This window comes from Hemiscyllium ocellatum, chromosome 5, assembly GCF_020745735.1.
Source record: "Hemiscyllium ocellatum isolate sHemOce1 chromosome 5, sHemOce1.pat.X.cur, whole genome shotgun sequence".
Classification (NCBI taxonomy): Eukaryota; Metazoa; Chordata; class Chondrichthyes; order Orectolobiformes; family Hemiscylliidae; genus Hemiscyllium; species Hemiscyllium ocellatum.
The window spans coordinates 93,809,622-93,825,955 of NC_083405.1; the positions used below are offsets into that span (position 1 = coordinate 93,809,622).

Consider the following 16,334-nt stretch of genomic DNA (forward strand, 5'->3'; position numbering starts at 1 on the left):
CAAGAGAAAATGAAAGGGAACCCAAACCAAGGCTCCTGGGATGATGAGGGAGATATTGAATATGATGAATAAGAAAAAAGCATGTATAATGTGCTTCAGGTTAGTCTGAGAATGAGATCAAATATAATAAGTCAAGAGAGGAGGTAAAGAGGAAAATACAACTGGCAAGAGAGATTATGAGAATAGAACAGCAGTTAACAGAAAAGGGAATCCAAATCTTCCTGTGGATTATAAATAATATACATATAATAAGAAGGAAGGCAGAGCATATTATGGTTAAATATAGTAATAAATGCTAAGAGGTCCAGAACAAGGCTTTTGAAGATTAATGAATTATTAGTGTTTACCAATGAAGAGGATATTGGCAAAATGGAGACAGAACTGGAAGCAGTGGATATATTGATGGGGTGAAAACTAATGGGAAGGAAGTACTGGAAGGCCTGGATTAGAGTGGATGGATTGTCTGGTCAGGATGGCTTAAATTCAGTTTGCTAAAGGCAGGACTTGCCATAATCTTCAATTCTTTCCTGGATACAAGCAAGGTGCCAGAGGATTGAAGAACAATACATATAAGGGTATAACTACAGCCTTAGTGATCCATTTAGCATCAATGTTGAATCAGGTTTTAGGAAATGATCTTGTGGCATTTGAGGAGATTGGAATTAATTAAGGAGAGCAAGTGTAAAAGATAAATCATGCTTGACTAATCTAATTAAATATTTTGAAGTTAAGTTAATTTGAAGTTAACATAATTGAAGTGATCCGAGACAGTTATGAAGGAATTCAATGTCTGTTCTATATATGAAGTTTAAGAAAGTCTTTAAGAAAAGACTACATAAAAGGCTAGATAACAAAATTGTAGCTCATGAATAGAAGTCTGAGCAACTTGGATTGGAAAAACTTGGCATCAGAAGGAAAAGGACCAAGGCATAGTGTATTGATTGCTTTTAGACTGGAAGATGATTTGTAGCTCGGGTGCTCGTTGTTGTGGTTCTGTTCGCTGAGCTGGGAATTTGTGTTGCAGACGTTTCATCCCCTGTCTAGGTGACATCCTTAGTGCTTGGGAGCCTCCTGAGAAGCGCTTCTGTGATCTTTCCTCCGGCATTTGTAGTGGTTTGAAACTGCCGCTTCCAGTTGTCAGTTCCAGCTGTCCATTGCAGTGGTCAGTATATTGGGTCCAGGTCGATGTGCTTATTGATTGAATCTGTGGATGAGTGCCATGTCTCTAGGAATTCCCTGGCTGTCCTGTGTTTGGCTTGTCCTATAATAGTAGTGTTGTCCCAGTAGAATTCATGTTGCTTGTCATCTGCATGTGTGGCTACTGGAAGATGATAGACAGTGGTGTCCACCCAAGGCTCGGTGGTAGAACTACTACCTGTTTTGATATATAATTGAATTGATATTGTAATACAAAGTAATTTTTTTAAAAAAGTAGCCAATGGATCCAAATTTGGAGGTGCATCTGACTGTAAAGATGATATCAATTAACAGCATCAGGATACAGATAGACTACCATGGATGCGGTGGCACAGTGGCTCAGTGGTTAGTACTGCTAACTCACAGTGCCAGGGACCTGGGTTCGATTCCAGCCTCAGGCAACTGTCTGTGTGGAGTTTTGCATATTCTCCCCATGTCTGCGAGTGTTTCCTCCCACAATCCAAAAGTGTGCAAGTTAGGTGAATTGCCTGTGCTAAATCGTCCATTGTGTTCAGGGATGTGTAGCTTAGGTGTAGAGTAATAAGGGAATGGGTCTGGGTGGGATGTTGTTCAAAGGGTTAGTGTGGACATGCTGGGCCGCAGGTCTGTTTCCAGGAATTTGATGATAATGTGTGGCAGATAGAATTTAAAACAGAGAAATGTGAGGTGATACATTTTTGAAGAAGTAATAGGGAGAGGCAGTATGGCCTAGATGCCCTAAAGGGTCAACAGGGACAGAAGGAATTGAGGTTCATGTATACAGATCTTTGAAGATGGTAGGAGGTAGTTAGAGAATTGTTAGAAAAGCATACAGGAATGTGGGAATGGATACAAAAGCAGGGAAGTTATGCTCAACCTGTTTAAGGTCCTGGTTAGATCACAACTAGAGCTTTGCCTCTACCTCTAGTGACTGCACTTTAGAAATGATTTGGAGATGCCGGTGTTGGACTGGGGTGTACACACTCAAAAATCACACAACACCAAGTTATAGTCCAACAGGTTTAATTGGAAGCACACTAGCTTTCAGAGCGACGCTCCTTCATTGAGTGATTGTCACACAATCACCTGATGAAGGAGCGTCGCTCCGAAAGCTAGTGTGCTTCCAATTAAACCTGTTGGACTATAACCTAGTGTTGTGTGATTTTTAACTGAGCACTTTAGAAAGGATGTGAAGATGTCAGGGATTGGTAAAGAGAGACATGAAACTGAAGATTTTCAACTGGCACTCATAAGGACTTAAACACAAGAAAAAAACAATTTATACTGCATGAGAAGAGGTTACTGATTGGTTGGACAATGACTGATACACAAGTGCAGCTCAGCTCTGCATCATATCTAGGTATGATGCAGAGCTGGGCTGAGGAGTGGCAGATGGAATTCAACCCTGTTAAGTGTGAGATTGTCCATTTTGGAAGGACAAGTAAGAATGCGGAATACAGGGTTAACAGTAGGGTTCTTAGTAAGGTGGAGGAGCAGAGGGATCTTGGGGTCTATGTTCATAGATCTTTGAAAGTTGCCACTCAGGTGGATAGTGCTTGTAAGAAGGCCTATGGTGTATTAGCATTCATTAGCAGAGGGATTGAATTCAAGAGTCGTGAGGTGATGTTGCAGTTGTATAGGAATTTGGTAAGGCCACATTTGGAGTACTGTGTGCAGTTCTGGTCGCCTCATTTTAGGAAAGATGTGGAAGCTTTGGAGAGGGTGCAGAGGAGATTTACCAAGATGTTGCCTGGAATGGAGAATAGGTCGTACAAGGATAGGTTGAGAGTGCTAGGCCTTTTCTCATTGGAACTGTGAAGGATGAGGGGTGACTTGATAGAGGTTTATAAGATGATCAGGGGAATAGATAGAGTAGACAGTCAGAGACTTTTTTCTCCGGGTACAACAGAGTGTTACAAGGGGACATAAATTTAAGGTGAAGGGTGGAAGGTATAGGGGGGATGTCAGGGATAGGTTCTTTACCCAGAGAGTGGTGGGGGCATAGAATGCGCTGCCTGTGGAAGTGGCAGAGTCAGAATCATTGGTGACCTTTAAGCGGCAATTGGATAGGTACATGGATAGGTGCTTAAGCTAGGACAAATGTTCAACACAACATCGTGGGCCGAAGGGCCTGTTCTGTGCTGTATTGTCCTATGTTCTATGCAGCAGAAACTATTAGGTGTTTCAGTTGGCTGATTAAATTCAAACCAGACATGTCCATTCTGTTCAGGGTATTGTTGTGGGGATAGGCCAGGCATTGATTATCTTTGCAGCCCTTTAAAATGCAATTTGTAGGCATACTCTTTTAGCATAGAGAGCACCAGGTCATGTATGTGAATAAATGTAATTTCTATCATGCACAAATGAATCACACCACAAGACAGTGATAATCTTAAATTGGTGTACTCAGGATTATTTTATAAATGTTGTTTGATATTAGTATCACATTTAATTTTGGGCACTACTTTCTAAATTTTGCAAGCCTTCGGCTGGTTGAACACGGTTGACACACCACCTCGTGTGATCAGCCGAAGGGACTTGTTATTTAATGTGGCCCACTAATCATTGGGATATATAGTTTATATGCCTACCAACATATTGACACTGAGCCTCTTAAAACACATAATTTATTTATGTGATGTCATATGATGTAGAATATGAGCCATCATCTAATTTGATACCTGGGTTCTTTCATGAACTGAAATGGACATAAAAATAAACCAAAAGCACACTGAATTAAAATGGCCAAAGGGATCACCTGGTCACAAGTTGTCAAACTTCAGTATGGATTACACAACATTTTGTCCGATGTCAAAGAAGTCAGTCAGCCCCTACCACTTATCTTCCATTTTTAGTTTACACCTTGATGAAAATGTTTGCATATTGGAGATGAAAACAAGAATGACAATAATCAAACCTCAAGACAATTAATTCAGACATGGAAATACATAACAAACTTAAATTTCAAGAAACTGTTTCTCGTAAAAAGAGGAGATGGATTTTAGATTCCAGAATTGAATGGCTAGAGAATGCTCTTTCTCTCTCTGACTCTAAAGAAGAAAGAGCACCCAGTGACAAAAGAATTCAAAAGAAACATCAGAACACCAAGAACTTGAAAAGATACCTGACATAATTGCTACTGCTGATAATCTAAGACACAACCAACAATGCTTAGATCAAAACACTGAACCTCAAGGACTCCAAAAGACTTGAAACTATATATTGCTTTAATCTTCCTTTTGTAATCGATACTGTCTCTTTTTTTAACTTTGTACCTGTGCATATGTATGTTTCATGTCAGATTTTTATTTTTCTCTGGATTAGCAAGTAATAATATTTGTTCATTTTTTTTGCTTAAGAAATCTTAGTGATTGACTCCTTATTGAAACAGTAGAATTTAATTAACTTTTAATTGGAGAGAGGCATAGCCTCATTCTAAAATGAACATAAATCTTTGTTGGAGCCAGTTGGGAAAGTTCAAAAGATGGAAAACTTCTGGTTTTGGTTAGAAGTCACATGAAACCAGGTTATAGACCAATATATTTATTTGCAATCACAAACTTTCAAAGCGCTGCTCCTTCATCAGATGAAGTGAAGAGAAGCACACAGGCGCAGAAATTATACGGAGAGAGATCAAAAGATCATACAAGTGATGTGAGTGGAGTGTCGACAGGCTGAATAATAAGTCTTTGCAAGTAATCAGAAGTGTCAGATGGTGTGAATAAAGTGTCATCAACTGAATAGCAAGTGAAAGGATTACCTGTATTCTGATTAATTGAGGCAGAGAGATAAATACAAAAAATTAAAAATAAGGTCATGCTGGAGACAAACCAAATGGCTAGAATAACACGATAGGTATAAGAGTTACATGCCAAGGATCCAACCAAAGAAACAAGTAATTCAAAACTATATAAATTATGGACAAGCCCTGCATATACACGATCTGCTCAGATGAAGAGGAATGAAATGGACACTTAAAGCCTTCATAAAAACAGGATATGATGCTCAACTTATCAATCGCCAGGTCCAACGTGCCACAGCAAAATACCACAATTACTTCCTCAGAAGACAGACGCAGGATACAACTGATACAGTACCCTTCGTCATTCAGTACTTCTCTGGAGCGGAAGTACACTGTGTTCTTTGCAACCTTCAACATGCCATCAATGATGACGAACATCTCACCAACATCATCCCTACATTTTCACTTCTTGCCTTTAAACAACTGACAAACCTTAAACAGACCATTGATTTCAGCAAACTACCATGCTTTCAGGACACTATTCATCACAACACTACACAACTCTGTCAGGATAACCTCTGCAAGACATGTCAGATCATCAACATGGCTGCTGCAATCACACATGGGAACACCACCCACCATGGTCACGGCAGATACTCATATGATTCAGCCAATTTTGTCAACCTCATATGCTGCAGGCAAGGATGCCCCAAGGCATGGTATATTGGCAAGCCAATGCAGACACTATGGCAATGGATGAGTGGACGCTGCACAACAATCACCAGATGGGAATGTTCCCTCCCAGTCGAGGGACACTTCAACAGTCAAGGGAATTCAGCCTCCGATCTTCGGGCAAGTGTCCTCCAAGGCAACCTTCAAGATATACAACAAAACAGAATCGTCAAGCAAGAATTGATCGCCAAATTCCGTACCCATGAAAATGGTCTCAACCATGATTTTGTGTTCATGTTACGTTACATGGAACCCCACCGTACTGTTCTGTCTCTGTAAAATCTTCCTTACTCTCCTGTTTTGACACTATCATCTTGATAACTTGTTATAATCTCTCTACTTTAATTAGTTTGTATGATTTTGGATTACTTGTTACTGTGGTTAGACCCTCGGCATGCAACTTTTATACTCATCATGTTATTCAGCCATTTGGTTTGCCTCCAGCACCATCTTATTTTTACTTTTTTGTACTTATCTCTCTGCCTTAATTAATTGGAATGTGGAGGTGCCGGTGTTGGAATGGGTGAACAAAGTCAGAAGTCACATGACACCAGGTTATAATCCGACAGATTTATTTGATATCGCAAGATTTCGGAGCGCGGCCCCTTTGTCAGGTGAAGTGAGAGGGAAGCACATAGACACAGAATTTACTGACAGAGAAATCAAAAGGTCATACAAATGGCATGAGTGGAGTGTCGAACAGTCAGTCTGCAGCTGACCAAGAGTGTTAGACCGTGTGAGTAAAGTGTCAATAGCTGAGTAACAAGCAAAGGGATGACCAGAATTTGATTAAATGAGGCAGAGAGATAATTATAAAAAATTGAAATTTAGAGACAAACTAAATAACTGGAATGGTAGGTATCAGAGTCATATGCCAAGGGTCTGACCAAATTAATAAGTAGGTATCAAAACAGAGCAGTAAGGAAGATTTTACAGGTACAAAAGAGGCCACATGTAGCATGACATGAATCCAAGATCATGGTTGAGGCCATCTTCATGGGCACAGAACTTGGCTATCTGTTTCTGCTCAGTGACTTTGCATTGTTGTATATCTCGAAGTCCGGCTTGGAGGATGCTTACCCAACGATCAGAGTCTATATGTCCTCGACCGCTGAAGAGTTTCCCGACTGGGAGGAAACATTCCTGTGTTGTGAATTCCTATGGCATTCCATTGCCATAGTGTCTACTTGGTTACACCAATGTACCATGCCTCGGGCTATCCTTGACTGCAGCGTATGAAATAGACAACATTACCGAGTCACATGAGTATCTGCTGTGTACATGGTAGGTGGTGTTCCCATGTGTGATGGTAGTATCCATGTTGATGATCTGACATATCTTGCAGAGTTGCCAAGGCCAGGTTGATCAGCGTAGTATGCTGCGAATGATGATCTGTTTAAGGTTTGGTGGTTCTTTGAATGCAAGAAGTAAAGGCGTAGGGGTGACCTTGGCGAGATGTTCATCGTCATCAATGACATGTTGAGGCCTGCAAAGAACGTGGCATTGTCTATCCACTCCAGGTAAGTACTGGACAATGAAAGGTACTCTATTGGCCATATCGCGTGTCTGCCTTCTGAGGAGGTTGTTGCGGTTTTGCACTGTGGCACATCAGAACTGGGGATTGATGAGCTGAGCATCATATCCTGTACTTATGAGGGTATCTTTCAGCATCTTTAGGTGTCCATCATGGTCCTCCTCACCTGAGCAGATCCTGTGTAAACAGAGTGTCTGTAGGGGATGGCTTATTTAATATGTTTAGAGTGGAAGCTAGAGAAGTGCAGTCTCATGAAGTTATCCATGGGCTTGTGGTAGTGAGAGACTGAGTTAATCGGATTATATAGGCCATCACTTCACTTGCTGTTCAGCTGTTGACACTTAACTCACACCATCTGACACTTTAGATCATCTGCAGAGACTTATTATTCAACCTGTTGACATTCTACCCATACTATTTGTATGATCTTTTGATCTGTCGATAAATTCTGTGCCTGTGTGCTTTTCTTCACTTTGCCTGACGAAAGAGCAGTGCTCCAAAAGTTTGTGGTTTCAAATAAACCTTTTGGATGAAGACTTGGTGTCAAGAATAATAAGGTGGTTATGGCAGGGGATATTAACTTTCCAAACATAGACTGGGACTGCGATAGTGTTAAGGGTTTAGCTAGAGAGGAATTTGTTAAGCATGTACAAGAACATTTTCTGTTTCAGTATGTGGATGTACCTACTAGAGAAGGTGCAAAACTTGACCTATCCTTGTGAAATAAGGCAGGGCAAGTGAATGAGGTGTCAGTGGGGGAGAACTTTGGGGCCAGCAACCATAATTCTATTAGTTTTAAAATCGTGATGGAAAAGGATAGACCAGATCTAAAAGTTGAAGATCTAAATTGGAGGAAGGCCAATTTTGGAGGTAATAGGCAAGAACTTTCAAAAGCTTATTTGGGGCAGATGTTTGCAGGTAAAGGGACGGCTGGAAAATGGGAAGCCTTCAGAAATGAGATAATGAGAATCCAGAGAAAGTATATTCCTGTCAGGATGAAAGGAAAAACTGGTAGGTGTAGGGAATGCTGGATGACTAGACAAATTGAGGTTTTGGTTAAGAAAAAGAAGGAAGCATATGTCAAGTATGGACAGCAGAGATCAAATAAATCCTGCGAAGTATACAAAGGCAGTAGGAGTGCAATTAAGAGGTAACTAGGGAGAGAATAAGGCCCCTCAAAAATCAGCAAGATGGCCTTTTTGTGGAGTCGCAGGAGATGGGGGAGATACTAAACAAGTATTTTGCATCAGTGTTTACTGTGTAAAAGGACTTGGAAGATATAGAATGTAGGGAAATAGATGGTGACATCTTGAAAAATGTCCATATTACAGAGGAGGAAGTGCTGGATTTCTTGATATGCATAAAAGTGGATAAATCCCCAAAACCTGATCAGGTATACCCTAGAGTTCTGCGGGAAGCTAGGTAAGTGATTGCTGGACATCTTGCTGAGATATTTGTATCATCGATAGTCACAGGTGAGTGCTGGAAGACTGGAGATTGGCTAATATGGTGCCACTGTTTAAGAAAGGTGATAAGGACAAGCCAGGGAACTATAGACCAGTGAACCTGACATCAGTGGTGGGCAAGTTGTTGGAGGGAATCCTGAGGGACAGAGTGTACATGTATTTGGAAAAGCAAGGACTGATTAGGGATAGTCAGCATGGCTTTGTGCGTGGGAAATCATGTCTCACAAACTTGAATGAGTTTTTTGAAGAAGTATCAAAGAGGATTGAGGGCAGAGCAGTAGATGTGATCTATATGGACTTCAGTAAGGAATTCGACAAGGTTCCCCATGGGAGACTGTTTAGCAAGGTTAGAGCTCATGGAATACTGGGAGAACTAGCCATTTGGATACATAACTGGCTCAAAGGTAGTAGACAGAGGGTGGTGGTGGAGGGTTGTTTTTCAGACTGGAAGCCTGTGACCAGTGGAGTGCCACAAGGATTGGTGCTGGGTCCTCAACTTTTTGTCATTTACATAAATGATTTGGATGTGAGCATAAGACGTATCGTTAGTAAGTTTGCAGATGACACCAAAATTGGAGGTGTAGTGGACCGTGAAGAAGGTTACCTCAGATACTTGGTAGTGTGGATGAGCAAAGGGATCTTGGTGTCCATGCACACAGATCTCTGAAAGTTGCCACCCAGGTAAATAGTGCTGTGAAGAAGGCATATGACGTACTGGCTTTTATTAGTAGAGGAATTGAGTTCCGGAGTCCTGAGGTCATGTTGCAGTTGTATAAGACTCTGGTGCGGCCACATCTGGAGTATTGTGTGCAGTTTTGGTTGCCATATTATAGGAAGGATGTGGAAGCACTGGAACGGGTGCAGAGGAGGTTTACCAGGATGTTGCCTGGTATGATAGGAAGATCGTATGAGGAAAGGCTGAGGCACTTGGGGCTGTTTTCATTGGAGAAAAGAAGGTTTAGGGGTGACTTGATAGAGGTGTACAATATGATTAGGGGTTTAGATAGGGTTGACAATGAGAACCTTTTTCCACATATGGAGTCAGCTATTACGAGGGGGCATAGCTTTAAATTAAGGGGAGGTTGGTATAGGACAGATGTTAGGGGTAGATTCTTTACTCAGCGAATCATGAGTTCATGGAATGCCCTGCCAGTAGCAGTGGTGGACTCTCCTTCTTTATAGGCATTTAAACGGGCATTGGATAGCATACGGAGGATAGTGGGTTAGTGTAGGTTAGGTGGGCTTGGGATGGTGCAACATCGAGGGCAAAAGGGCCTGTACTGTGCTGTATTTTTCTATGTTCTATGTACAAAAGGATCTTGATTAGATGGGCCAATGGGCTGAGGAGTGGCAGATGGAGTTTAATTCAGATAAATGCGAGGTTTTGCAGTTTGGAAAAGCAAATCTGAGCATGACTTATACACTTAATGGTAAGGTCCTCAGGAGTGTTGCTAAACAAAGAGACCTTGGAGTGCAGGTCGATAGGATAGTGAAGAAGGTGTTTGGTATGCTTTCCTTTCTCGGTCAGAGTATTGAGTACAGGAGTTAGGAGGTCATGTTGCGGCTGTGCAGGACATTGATTAGGCCACGTTTAGAATATTGCATGCAATTTTGGTCTTCTTCCTATCAGAAGGATGTTGTGAAACTTGAAAGGGTTCTGAAAAGATTTACAAGGATGTTTCCAGGGTTTGAGGATTTGAGCTATAGGGAGAGGGTGAATAGGCTAGGGCTGTTTTCCCTGGAGTGTTGGAGGCTGAGGGGTGACCTTATAGAGGTCTATAACGTCATGAGAAGCATGGATAGGATAAGTAGGCAAAGTCTTTTTCCTAGGGACGGGGAGTCCAGAACTAGAGGGCATAGGTTTAGGATGAGAGAGGAAAGATCTAAAAGAGACATAAAGGGCAATGTTTTTACTTAGAGGGTGGGACATGTATGGAATGAGCTGTCAGAGGAACTGGTGGAGGTTGGTACAATTGCAGCATTTAAAAGGCATCTGAATACATATATAAATAGGAAGAGTTTAAAGGGATGTGGGCCGGGTGCTAGCAAGTGGGACTAGATTGGGTTGGGATATCAGATCGGCATGGATGAGTTGAACCAAAGGGTCTGTTTCCGTGTTGTATGTCTCTTTGACTTTATGTGCCTTCTAACCTCGTCCACCCCAATCCAACACTGACACCTCCTTATCATGGTTATCACCTGATCTTAATGCGGTAGGCAGAATATCTTAATGGTGTGACATTAGCATCCTATTGGTGGAGAATACCATTCACGTGTTTACTCCAAACTTGCAACATGAGATGGCTAGCTTCTCAAAGTTCTAGGGCATGTTCCCTGTCAAGTGTAATCTTAGGTGGAAAGATTGGATACCACTCCGGGTCAAAAGTGGCTGTTCTAGCCCCTTCTATGAGTTTGCATGATATGCAGTGTAGCCTATTCACACCACTCATGGAAGCCATTGATGTTTGCACAAGACCACTATATCATGGCAATCTAGGTGTGTTACCAGTATCTGAATCTATTTTCATCAACCTCATGGATTTAGCAACTTGCTTGGTTCAGTTTCAATGACACTATACTCACTCAAAAAGTGGTGTTACAATGAGGTAGGCCCAGCATTTGCTGACAGCTTTGTCAGTTTTCATGAGAAGGCATGAAACTTGTCAGAAAGGTTCTGTGATAATCAAAGAGGACTTGATTCAAACTGGAAAAATCAGATGAGCAAAGTAGCCTAGAGCTCATTGTGTTTTAGATAGAATCACATTCTGAGGCCAACCAGAAGCAAGCTATACAAGGTTTTATATTCTGCAATGAAATATGGTTAAGGCTTTGGGACCTTAAGACATAGGAGCAGAAGTAGGCCATTATGCCCATCACATCTGCTCTGTCCATCAAGGAGATCATGGTTGATCTGATAATCCTCAGCTTCACTATCCTGCCTTTTCCCTATAACCCTTGATCCCCTTACTGATTAAAATCTCAACCTTGAATATACTTAATGACCCAACCTTTTTAGTTCTCTATGGGAAAGAATTCCACAGATTCACAGCCATCTGACAGAAGAAATTTCTCATCTCTGTCTTCAATACATAACCCATTATTTTGAGATTTTGCTGTCTGGTCCTAGACTTTTCCACAAGAAGAAATAACCTTTCAACATTTCCCTGTTAAGCCCTCTAAATATCTTGTATATTTCAATTAAATTGCCTCTCATTCTTCTCTATTCCAATAAATCCTGACACAATCTACACAACTTCTCCTCATAAGATAGTCCATTCAAACCTGGGATCAGCTTAGTGAGTCATCACTGAACTACCTCCAATGCCAATATATCTTTCCTCAGATAAGAAGCCTAAAATTGTCCACAATTTTCAGCTGTGATCTGACTAGTGCATTGTAAAGTTTTAGCAAATCTCAGTTTATATTCCATTCCCTTGGAAATAAAGGCTAATATCCCATTTGCCTTTACTATTTTCCCGCTGAATTTGTATGCTAGCTTTTTATGAATCATGCACAAGGACTCCAAATCCCTCTGTTCTGTAGATTTCTGCACTGTTTCCCTATTTAAATAATATTCTGCTCCTCTAATCTTCCTGCCAAAGTGCATAGCCTCGCATTTCCCCTCCTCATGTTCCATCTCCCATCCAATCAATGACCTCATTGTAAAGGCATCACTTATTAGCAATCACAACATGATTCAGTTTTGCATTTGAGGGAGAGAGGATTGGGAGCAAGACTAATGGCTTAAATTTCAGTAAGAGCCTTAAAGCTAACTTAGTTTAAGTGAAATTCAAATTTGTTTTTTCTTAATGGAAGTACTCCTAAACTCCTGTTCAAGAGGAAGTATGATAACTTTGATGTGGCAAAATGAAGGAATGACAATACATGTCTGACAGTAAAGAAATAGTTTGCACATAAAATATAGCTGTTATCCAGTTCAAGAAAGAGAAAGATCACAGATAAATCAAAGTTTTAAACTTAAGTAAGTTTGATGAGACCACTGTGAGATATAAGCTAGACATGTTAAACTGGATTGATGTATCCAAATAAATTTTTAGTTCAATACAATACATAAACATATTCTTAAATAACAAAATTTCCATTTAGGAAGATGAGAAATATTAAGAACCATTGTTGACTATTAATGTACATTTAATTAGATTATGGCTGATCTGCATCTGAACCACATTTGTGATCTTTTCCTCCTTTCTCAATTTTCCTACCCAACATCCAATAGATCTAAGGTTGAGAGTTCACTGTGAGGGGAATGAATAAATGGAAGCTGTCTCCTTTGACTCACAACATTTCAATGCACTATATCCCCAAACAGCTTCCAGCTGTGCTTTATCAAGCTGCATTGTGCATTTCATTATATGATCAAATTCTCAGATTTTCTTTTTATGTATTCCAAATTCTCACAGTACGCTGAATTAGCAATGTTGCTTTCACATTTCCCCATTAGTCCACTGAACCTCCAGCTTCACCGAGCACATATGTTTCATTGTCAGCTGAACATCTGGTGGTGAAGCCGTTCCACTTTTAATTTAAAGCATTTCCTAAAGTGAGTATTCGCACAGATTGAATTGGTGATTGGGTTGGGATATCTGGTCGGCATGGACGGATTGGACCGAAGGGTCTGTTTCCATGCTGTATAACTCTATGATTCTATGTAGAGTGATCCAAGCCAGCTACGATGACAATGTTAATACTGTTTTTGGGTGTCAATTGCTGGACTTTTGTAAGTGAATCGTTAGAAGTGATTCTAAATATAACCAGAATAAGTACAGGTCGTTCTGGTATAGCGCACGTTTCGTCAATGCAAATTGGCTATAACATGATTGACGAATTGTGGGTGTTATAGAGTCATAGAGATGTACAGCATGGAAACAGACCCTTCGGTCCAACCCTGACCAGATATCCCAACCCAATCTCGCCCCAACTGCCAGTACTCGGCCCATATCCCTCCAAACCCTTCCTATTCAAATACTCATCCAAATGCCTCTTAAATGTTGAAATTGTAACAGCCTCCACCACTTCCTCTGGCAGCTCATTCCATACACGTACCACCCTCTGTGTGAAAAAGTTGCCCCGTAGGTCTCTTTTATATCTTTCCCCTCTCACCCTAAACCTATGCCCTCTAGTTCTGGACTCCCCGACCCCACGGAAAAGATTTTGCCTATTTACTCTATCCATACCCCTCATAATATATATAGATAAGTTGCAGAGCATATAGATAAGTTGCAGAGTATATAGATAAGTTGCAGAGTATATAGATAAGTTGCAGAGCTGGGCGGAAATGTGGCAAATGGAATTCAATGTAGCTAAGTGCGAAGTCGTTCACTTTGGTAGGAATAACAAGATGATGGATTACTGGGCTAATGGTAGGCTACTTGGTAGTGTGGATGAGCAGAGGGATCTTGGTGTCCATGTACACAGATCTCTGAAAGTTGCCACCCAGGTAAATAGTGCTGTGAGGAAGGCATATGGTGTACTGGGCTTTATTGGCAGAGGAATTGAGTTCCGGAGTCCTGAGGTCATGTTGCAGTTGTATAAGACTCTGGTGCGGCCTCATCTGGAGTATTGTGTGCAGTTTTGGTCGCCATACTATAGGAAGGATGTGGAAGCTTTAGAACGAGTGCAGAGGAGGTTTACCAGGATGTTGCCTGGAATGGTAGGAAGATCGTATGAGGAAAGGCTGAGGCACTTGGGGCTGTTCTCATTGGAGAAGAGAAGGTTTAGGGGAGATCTGATAGAAGTGTATAAGATGATTAGGGGTTTAGATAGGGTAGATACTAAGAACCTTTTACCGCTAATGGAGTCAGGGGTTACTAGGGGACATAGCTTTAAATTAAGGGGTGGTAGGTGTAGGACAGATGTTAGGGGTAGATTCTTCACACAGCGGGTTGTGAGTTCATGGAATGCCCTGCCCGTATCAGTGGTGAACTCTCCTTCTTTATGGTCATTTAAGCGGGCATTGGATAGGCATTTGGAAGTTATTGGGCTAGTATAGGTTAGGTAGGATTCGGTCGGCGCAACATCGAGGGCCGAAGGGCCTGTACTGCGCTGTATCCTTCTATGTTCTATGTTCTATAATTTTGTAAACTTCTATAAGGTCACACCTCTGCCTCCAACGCTCCAGGGAAAACAGTCCCAGCCTGTTCAGCCTCTCCCTATAGCTCAAATCCTCCAACTCTGGCAACATCCTTGTAAATCATTTCTGAACCCTTTCAAGTTTCATAATATCTTTCCGATAGGAAGGAGACCAGAATTGCACGCAGTATTCCACTAAGGCAAACCTTCTACCGAACAGGTGTAGTGATCATCTACAGCGGTACTTTTTTATAGCACTAGGTTGTAGAGGAATGCAACTGTCGCGTTATAGCAGAATTACCTTTAATTAATTAATATTTTAGCAGTATTTTCCTCTGTGCTATGATTTTAGCATGTGAAATGTTTTTGAAATAACATCTTACATATAAAGCATCTTTAATGTGGTAAATCCATGGTGCCCCGTCGAATAAAATTTGACACTGAGACACATAGCAAGGTATTGGGATGGATAGCTGAAAGATTGGTTGAAGAATTAGATTTGAGGAACATCTTAAAGCAGGAATACACAGTGGATATTTCAGAGTTTCTTGTGCAGCTATCTGAAGGCAGGATCCCCAAAGGAAATTGGGGAAATTAGGGCAGCACAGTGGCTCACAGCGCCAGGAACCAGGGTTCGATTCCAGCTTCAGGCGACTGTCTGTGTGAAGTTCACATTCTCCCCGTGTTTGCGTGGGTTTCCTCTTACGATCCAAAGATGTGCAGGTTAGGTGAATTGGCCATGCTAAATTGCCCATAATGTCCTAAGATGTATAGGTTAGGTGCATTAGTCAGGGTAAATGTAGAGTAATAAGGTAGGAGAATGGGTCTGGGTGGATTATTCTTCAGACATATGGTGCGGACTTGTTGGGTCAAATAGCCTGTTTCCACACTGTAGGGATTCTATGATTCTAAGAGGCCAGAATTGAACAACAGAATGTTTTTGGAGGATTGGAGAGTTGAATGATGTTACAGGGAAAGAGATACAATTTGTTATTGTGTATTCATTACATTTCAAGATTTTAATCTTGAATCATATTTAAGAATAAATTATGTCATTTTTTTCCAGATATTACTCTCCCGGATATTCAGATGCACTGTTAGAAAGAGTGGAAAACTACCAACCAGCTCTTTGAGAAACACTGTGGATATTATTTCAATCTTTGGTTCTCCTGCTACTAAAGTCTTGAAGTCTCTACTCATTTTGCTAATATTTCCTATATAGTTTACAGTAAATTATGCCCTAACTTCCTGTCCATCCCTTCTCACCTTTAAAGCAAATTCATCTCAAATTTGAAAATAAAAATAAGCACCTTTACAAACATAAATGTATAATTCGTATTTCAGTGTACCAGGGGTTTTTTACTGATGGTTATTTTTGCAATACTTCACCTGTCTCAATAAAATTGCATTTTACAAAAAGAATTTTCTATATTATGGTTAGACAGGCTGTAAATTTTCATCAATATTTGTGAAGCCAGGTTTCACTGGCCTCTATTATATTCTGTGACCTGCAAATTTAAACATTTTTATGACCTTTTGAAGCTCCTTAGTTCACTTACAGTAGTGAAGGTGGTGATCCAGATCTGAAATGTTT

At 40.8% G+C, this 16,334-nt stretch overlaps 1 protein-coding gene across 1 annotated transcript in view; it reads left to right on the forward strand.

The window, feature by feature from the left end:
- Positions 1-15,905, forward strand: part of spag6 (sperm associated antigen 6) — a 188,355-nt gene extending 172,450 nt beyond the window's left edge. The window contains exon 11 of the mRNA XM_060825574.1: positions 15,807-15,905. Coding sequence (XP_060681557.1) covers positions 15,807-15,873 — 67 coding nt within the window. The 3' untranslated portion in view covers positions 15,874-15,905. The remainder of the gene's footprint in view (positions 1-15,806) is intronic.
- The last annotated feature ends 429 nt before the right edge of the window (positions 15,906-16,334 follow it).